Consider the following 8,538-nt stretch of genomic DNA (forward strand, 5'->3'; position numbering starts at 1 on the left):
TCTGGATGGCGGATACATGGGTGTGTTCACTTAGTGAAAATTCATCCAAGGCACTTTTCTGAAAGTATAATTCAATTAAAAAGCTTATCAACAGCACCAGTTGGGGGTAGGGTGGGGGGTGGCAAACACAACACTCCTCCAGGCCACCAATCTGGACTTCTGCTTTGGCCATGAGCAGGGCTGCATTCCTCTCCAGCTTTCTGGAACGTACCAGCCAGGCACCCCCACCCCACCCTACCCCTGACTACAAAATGATAAAAGAGCTGCTCTCACAGAGCCAAATTAGCTGTCAGCTGCGTGAGCTTCATTTTAGCCTTGGTGATGGCAGGTGTTAAATTCTTCCTTGTCTAATGCACAAGCAAGCCTGATATCAACAACAGTGATCCCTACTCCTCTCCCCAAGCCATGGAATGGGGTCACCCACACCTGCTCTACTGAAACATCAAGAGTCTCTCCTCTTCAAAAATGTAAACTACATCAAAACAGACCCTCTCTTCTGATCTCAACCCCATCCCCAACTCTCCAGCTATGCTTGAAGGCAGTTATATGAGGAAAGTTTAGAGCTTTTCTTGGGATGTGTGCAGAAGGGCTGTTTCTGAATACTGAGTACTTGCTAATTACGTGCCAGGCACTCTGAACACTCAGTATTGGTTTATTAATCCTCCAAGTACCCAGTGGGGCAGGGACTATAACTACCCTGGCTGGACAGTGAGGAGCCAGGCTGATACAGGGCAAGTAACTTGCCCAAGGTTATTTAACTGGTAAGGCTTAAGGCTGACAGTCTTCTCATCTCGTGGGACATAAATCTGGATTTTTATGACAAATCTCACAATCTTTAAATGTTTCAATTAATTCCACAAAAAATTAAAAAACTGAGGGAGCTAAAAAAAGAGCCATCCTGGGACAGGAACCAAGTCCCCACTCTTGATTTCTACACTGTTCTACGGACATGTAATGAGTGAAACTGCAAGGGAAGAGTTTCCAGAAAGGTAGAAGAAAAGATGTCTATTTTTCAAAGGTGACAGAAAGTCTTAAGGTAGATTAAGGTAAATCTGAACTAAACCAGAGTGATGGGGGCAGGGAGGGGAGGAATACAAACCGTCTTCCATACTGGAAATGATCCTTAATATTTTAATAGTTTATGCACTCTGCTAGCCTAAATTAATATTTGGCATATCATCTAATCTTTTACAAAGAATGTCTAGTGATTCAATTAACTTACCAAAACTCCACCCTAGGGGAGGCTCAATCTTCAGAATGAAATCCCCCTAAAAGGAAAAAAAGAAAATGTAATTTCAAGAAGTGAGAATTGCGACTCTGGCTTAATTTAGTCTAGTGTTATCATTTAATCTAAAATTTTTACACCAGAAATGAAATTCTAAGAGTAAGCCTTGTTCTTCTAAATGGTACTGAGCACTGTGATTCTCTTCAGATGCTACAAGCTGAAGCTGAACACCGGAAGTTTTCATCTAAACAATCAGAAGACAGTGCTGAAAGCCCATTCGTGAGTTCTAAAGACACTAGGTTCAGCCACTCACTGTCTTTTAATACTAAACATACTATAATTCTATTAATTGAGTCTCCCATTAAGCCCTCACATGCTTACAGTTGCACAAGTTAGCATGTATCTTCAGGAAGTAAAGTCACCTCTTAAAACTAGATTTGGCCAGGCACAGTACCTCACACCTATAATCCCAACACTGTGGGAGGCCAAGGCAGGAGGGTCACTTGAGGCCAGGAGTTCAAGATCAGCCTAAGCAACATAGCAAGACCCCATCTGTACAAAAAATGTTCTTAAAAAATTAGCTGGGTGTGGTGGGCAGGCGCCTACAGTCTTAGCTACTCAGGAGGAAGAGGCAGGAGGATCACTTGAGACCAGGAGGTCAATGCTGCAGTGAAGCATAATTGTGCCACTGCACTCCAGCATGGGCAGCAGAGGGAGAGCCTGTCTCTAAACAACACAATAACTCATTAATTCAATAAATAAAACTAGATTTTACTTATCAACCCTGGTTTCTTTTTTTTTTTTTTTTTTTTTGAGATGGAGTCTCGCTCTGTTGCCCAGGCTGGAGTGAAGTGGTGCGATCTCGGCTCACTGCGACCTCCGTCTCCTAGGTTCAAGCGATTCTCCTGCCTCAGCCTCCCGAGTAGCTGGGACTACAGGCATGCACATGACACCGGCTAATTTTTTTGTATTTTAGTAGAGACGGGGTTGCACCATGTTGCCCAGGCTGCTCTGACACTCCTGAGCTCAGGCGATCCACCTGCCTCAACCTCCCAAAGTGCTAGGATTACAGGCATGAGCTACCACGTCCGGCCTCCTGGTTTCTTGAGACTGATACTGATACTATTTAAAAATTAATTAATAATAGATTTCAGGACAGACCCAGCTAGTCCATCTCTAGAAATCAATCCTATGCACTCTAGATGAAGAGTTAAGTTCAAGAATATTTCCTGGTGTGTTATTTTAAAATTACCATTATTTTAAAATTGGAGAAAGTCTGTATGTCCAAGTAGTTAAATAAATTACAGTTTGGGTTAGACTCTGACACACTATGCAGCGATTAAAAAGAAGTCAGTAGGCCGAGCATGGTGGCTCATGCCTGTAATCTCAGCACTCTGGGAGGCTGAGGTGGGCAGATCACCTGAGGTCAGGAGTTCAAAACCAGCCTGGCCAACATGGTGAAACCCCATCTCTACTAAAAATACAAAAAAAAAATTAGCTGGGCATGGTGGTGGGTGCCTGTAATCCCAGCTACTTGTGAGGCTGAGGCAGAAGAATCACTGGAACCTAGGAGGCAGAGGCTGCAGTGAGCCGAGATCGCGCCACTGCACTCCAGCCTGGCTGACAGAGTGAGACTCTGTCTCAAAAAAAAAAAAAGGTAGTATATCTATCTATGCTAATGTTGAAAGCATACAAGAGGAAAAAACCAAATGTCCCTCTGGTATTGAAAGCATTAACACGGGAAAAAATGAAACTGCAGAATAAATCCTATTGTTTGATTTCATTTGTATTAAAAAATATATCAAAATCAAAACTATGTATATTGACTATTTTTGCAACTTCCTATGAATCTGTATTTCCAAATAAAAGGTTTATATGTGGGAGGATGGGATTGTATAGATAGAGGTGTTTGTGGATACACATCTATGTGCATGTGTGCTTGTGTGTATTTGTATTTGCATATATGCATATGCATGTGTACCCATGGATATGTGAATAACTATAAATAGAAAGCAATCTGTTAGGATGCACATCAAAATTTTATAAGAGGGCCGGAAACAGCGGCTCACACCTGTAATCCCAGCACTTTGGGAGGCTGAGGCAGGTGGTTCACTTGAGGTCAGAGTTAGAGACTAGCCTGGCCAACATGGCAAAACCCCGTCACTACTAAAAATATAAAACATTAGCCATTAGCTGGGTGTAGTGGTGGGTGCCTGTAATCCCAGCTACTCGGGAGGCTGAGGAAGGAAAATGGCTTGAACCTGGGGGGTGGAGGTTGGAGTGAGCCAAGATCACGCCACTGCACTCCAGCCTGGGCAACAGAGCGAGACTCCATCTCAAAAGAAGAAAAAAAAAAAAAAAAACCTTTATCAGATTATCAGAGGTTATCACTACAGAGGGAGGTAAAATTGGAGAGAAAAGGGTACAAATTTATTTCACATACTTCTAAAGATCTTGACTCTTTTTTTCACAAAGTTCATGAATTCATGTATTACTTGTACAACTGTTTTAACAATACTTTAAGCTGCTTGCAAGTACCGGGTTCCATGAAATCAGAGTTTCTCAACCCTGGCACTACTGACATCTGGGCTGTCATAGGCAGCACTGTAGCACATTTAGCTCCACGCCTGGCCACTACTCACTGGGTAACTGTAGCGCACAGCCACAGATGTCACTACAAAAATGTCTCTAGACATTGCCAAATGGCCCTAAAGACACAGAGAGGCACTGTGTTCATCAAGGCAGTTTGTAAGTTGTCTCCCTCCGAATGTGGCTAGGATTACCATATTCCACTAATAATTTACAAAACAGATGAGCATTTGCTAGTGTAGGAAAGGGCATGGTTAACGCAGCCTGGTGAGGCACACTAGTGACTTCCCATCATAAGTGACAAGCAGTCTCCTCTTACCTTATCATACAAAGGGATCATAAAGTAACCATTATTAGGGGCACAGTCTGTCTGGTATTTCAAAGTCCCATGCTTGGTGTACAGCTTTATCTGGAAAGGAAGGAAGGAAAACAGAAATCATAACATTGCCTTTGGGAATTAACTACATATGTTACACCTGAATGCACTCAGTCAGTATACATTCACTGAGGACCTATTGTATGCCAGCTTTCAACACGGGCATTATTGGGGACAGAGGGAAATCAACAAACTCTCTCCCAAATCATGTGACTCAACGTTCTTCAGATTAGAAACCACCTACAGCCTATTACAATGCCTTATTTTTCAATGCTTTTCTGTTTATTTTAGTGGCTGTCTCTAGGTTGCTCGTGTAAGTTTCTGGGTCTCAAACAAATTTGCAAACTTTGCCATTAGTAAGGTGCTTGTTAACATGCAAATTCCTGGCTGGGCACGGTGGCTCATGCCTGTAATCCCAGCACTTCAGGAGGCTGAGGTGGGCGGATCACTTGAGGTCAGGAATTTGAGACCAGCCTGGCCAACAAGGTGAAACCCTGTCCCTACTAAAAATACAAAAAAAGTTACCCAGGCATGGTGGCAGGCACCGGTAGTCCCAGCTGCTTGGGAGGCTGAGGCAAGAAAATTGTTTGAATTGAGGAGGCGGAGGTTACAGTGAGCCAAGATCATGCCACAGCACTCCAGCCTGGGAGACAGAGCAAGACTCCGTCTCAAAAAGAATAATAAAAAAATAAAATAAAGTAAAATAAATTGCAAATTCCTGGGGCCCATCTCTATTTCTCAACTAAAGGTCTGGAATGAGGGCCAGAAATCTTCCTTACTAACTCTGAATAATTTGAAATACTTGGAGCAACATTCATCTAGAAACTTAATTTTCTCATTACTTTCATTCTCAGAAGAAAAAGAGACTAAAAAGATACTTAATATCTGTCCTCTCTTCAAGGACTCTCTAAAACTCTTACATTCCGAGCATTACCAGACACAAAGTGTTAACCCAGTAAGATGCCCAAATACCATCTGAGTCTTCCACGTGTTGCGTGGCCTTGGGCAAGCTCATGTTCGGTTTCTTCAGGTGTAGACACAGAGCCACTCCTTTTCATGTGGTTGTACAGATTCACATCAACGCATATTGAGCACTTGCTACAGAATATGGATTCAAAGAAAAATCAGTTGCAGCCAGGCATGGTGGCTCATGCCTGTAATCCCAGCACTTTGGGACGCCAAAGAAGGAGGATCACTTGAGCCCAGGAGTTCAAGACCAGCCTGGACAACATAGCCAGACCTCATCCCTACTAGAAAAAAAATTAGCTAGGCATGATGGCACGTGCCTGTAGCTTCAGCTACTCAGGAGGCTGAGGCAGGAGGACTGCTTGAGGCCAGGAGTCAGAGGCTTTGGTGAGCTATGATGGTGCCACTGTACTCCAGCCTGAGCAACAGCGTGAGACCCTGCCTCAAAATAAAACAAAATAAAATAAATAAAATGGAAAAAGCAGTTTGTATTACTATTGAATATCTCTCTCTGAAGAAAAAGGCAACACAGTGTAATACGTACGGAACATACTGGGCTCAAGGAAAATTTCCTAAATGTACCTGCACAGCTCAACCACTCTGAGGCTCAGTTTCCATGTCTGTAAAAGGAAGCAGTTGGGTCTGATGCATCTAAAAGCCTCACCTCCAAAATGCTAATGCTCTATGACCATGAAACAAACCATGACACGAGCTGCAATGAAACAGTCGAATCTCACCAGCTAAGAAGATGTACAAAGTGACTAACTCATAACACAAACATTTGAACATTTCGGAAAGGACTCGTGTGAAATAAGGTTAGGCCTGTATGTAAAGTTCTCTGAGGGCAGTGACCACAACTTCATTCCCCAGTGCCTGAGACAATGTCTTGCTTACTCTAGGTACTCAGTGAATTTGCTACAGGTGACAAAGGGATTCAGATGCATGCATTTAAGGCAGGGACTGGAAATTCACCAGCCTAGAGGGGTTAGGGAGGCAACATCAAGGGGCATTCATCCAAAAGGATTCAGATCACTACAAAACCCAAGCCAAGTGTGGCAGCCTAAAGATTGGCTGGTTTTCCAGAGAAATAAAGAATCCAGTTTTTAATGTGAAACCTCCTGACTGTTAAAGTATTAGCAACCGGTATAATTTTTTAATTTTAACAGTAAGGTCCCTGTTAGAGAACAAAATGTCAGTCTCATGAGAGTATGGAGTTTTGTCTGTTCTGTTCACTGTACTGCTATATCCACACCGGGGACAAGGCTTCAGTATGTGCCGGGGCTCAGTAAATAGTTGTTGACTCAGTGAACATGATGTAAAAACACCCAGGATGGGAGAAAGCTGGAGAAGAATGATGGCAGTTGCATAGGAACACAAAAAACACAATCAAGAAATAACCGTGAAATATCATGATTATTTCTACATCTTTCATAAAGTACAATCAGGGCACAGGATGGCAATGTAATCTACATCAAGATGGCCAGTATGAAATGTCTGATTTCAGAATCAGAATTACCAAAGAATGAGTGTCCCAGACCATCTGGACAGGCAGCCCTTGGGCTTAAGGAACACACTTCAAAATGGGTCACAAAACCTGCTCTCTGCTCTCAAGGTCACTATTTGTATAAGGGTGAGGGTGGAGGGGAGTGCTTGTCTTTTCCTTCCTTCCAGAACCCCTGGAAACTACAAGGTCCAAGAGGACTTACCGGGCAGCTTCTGAAATGCTCTGTGCCGTCTACAGCCATGCCACCCTGAACGTGCCCTGTCCCCAACGCAGACCTAGGAGGTGGCATGGGCACCCAGAAACATGTACTCAGGAAATCCTAGGAGCCCTTCCGCTGCCAATGGGTAGATTCATTCAATGCCTGACCTCTGACCTCTTCAGACTGAAAAAGCAGCAAACAAGGGGGCCTTGAAGAAGATCACGATCTGCTTGTTAAGGAAATATATCTACTGGGTTCCACTGTTTCTCTCCCAACACCATCCTATAGGCACAAAAACTGAGACCTTGAGCAAGGGTAGGTCGCAGAGCTAGTGGGGTGTGGAACTGACTCCCTACCCCTCCCCCAATCCTCAGCAACCCGCTTTGCAGAATACAGTGCTTCACCCTTCACTGCCAGCCCTGGAACAGCTCAAAGGTGCTTTCTTTGGCGTCTTATTCCCCAATCCCTCTCTCCGGCATTTCCCAGCCTCTTCCTTCGTTTTCTCCTAAATTACCTCCGAGGCACCTGCTCTTTTCCTCTTCCTTGTCCTACCCCACCATAAATCTCCTCCCAAAAATGAGGCCCAGGCCTTGCTCTGGTCCCCTCCCATCTACCCGGACAAATGACATTCTGCCCCTACCTCCATCCATCCCTTTCCTCTTTACAGGAACCTTTCTGGGTCATAATCCCACCGGGCTGATAAACATTTAACAGGAATTTACAACTTAATTGAAAAAAAAAAAGAAAAAAAACCTTCAGCACAAATCTCTAGGGTAATTCCAGTAACTACTCATTAAGGCAAGCAGGGCAGCTGGCAACTCTCCATTTTCAGAGGTGGAGGGGAGCGGGAGAAATAAAAAATAGCTTTCCGGCCCCAGGGTTGCCAATACTGATCTACTAGGTCAGAATCTATGGGATGGGAATTGATGCCCTTTAAAATCATGCCGCGGGGTTTGGAGAAGCAGTGGATTAAAACTTCGGGGGGTTCTGGGCTGTGGAGTTTGGGGGATAAGACATGTGGTCTCTAGGTTCTGGAATATAGGTTTGGGGAAATCTGAGTTTCAGGGGGTCTGATTCGAGGAGATCTCAGGTCTAAGTTTTAAAGAAATGGAGTCTGGGCTCCAGGGAATTTGGGGTCTGGGTTTTGAGGATCTGGAGTCCGGGTTTTGAAGAACCTGAGGTCTGGCACCCCTCAGTCCTTAGACGACCCCATGATAAGAACCTCCCCTCCAGCGCGACTGGGGAGGGGCTGCAGGGAGCCCGCGGACAGCATAGCCTCGGAAGAGGTAAGGGCTCCAAGGACTCCACACCGCCCGGTGTCAGAGAGGAGGCCAGCGCGGCCCAGAGAGGCTGAACCACCGGCTCGGCGACTCGGCGCCGGGCGGCGGGGCGGGCGCTCACCTCGATGAGCGAGTAGTTGATCTCTACGTCCGACTTGACGAAGCCACCGCAGCCCACCACGATGTCCTCCGAGCCGTGCGCCGGCCCCACGCCGCTCAGCAGCAGCACCATCGCGGCGGCGACCACCGCGGGCCCCGGCGGCCCCGCGCCCTGGCCCACCAGCATGGCCCGACCTCCCTCCGCAGGCAGCCGGGTCCCGCCCCGCACACCGCAAGCTGCAGGCTCCTTCCTCCTCCGCCCAGGCCCCGCCCCACCGCCGCCGCCAGCCGCCGCCGCGC

At 45.6% G+C, this 8,538-nt stretch overlaps 1 protein-coding gene across 2 annotated transcripts in view; it reads right to left on the bottom strand.

Moving 5' to 3' along the window:
- Positions 1-8,538, bottom strand: part of LOC100174326 (BOS complex subunit NOMO1) — a 61,382-nt gene extending 52,844 nt beyond the window's left edge. The window contains exons 1-3 of one of the 2 annotated variants that reach the window (XM_024241450.2): positions 8,261-8,538; positions 4,134-4,223; positions 1,223-1,268 (exon numbers count right to left, since the gene is read on the bottom strand). In XM_024241450.2, coding sequence (XP_024097218.2) covers positions 1,223-1,268; positions 4,134-4,223; positions 8,261-8,425 — 301 coding nt within the window. In that variant the 5' untranslated portion in view covers positions 8,426-8,538. The remainder of the gene's footprint in view (positions 1-1,222; positions 1,269-4,133; positions 4,224-8,260) is intronic. The other variant, XM_024241451.3, reaches the window with a different exon arrangement.

This window comes from Pongo abelii, chromosome 18 (genome assembly GCF_028885655.2).
Source record: "Pongo abelii isolate AG06213 chromosome 18, NHGRI_mPonAbe1-v2.0_pri, whole genome shotgun sequence".
NCBI lineage: Eukaryota > Metazoa > Chordata > Mammalia > Primates > Hominidae > Pongo > Pongo abelii.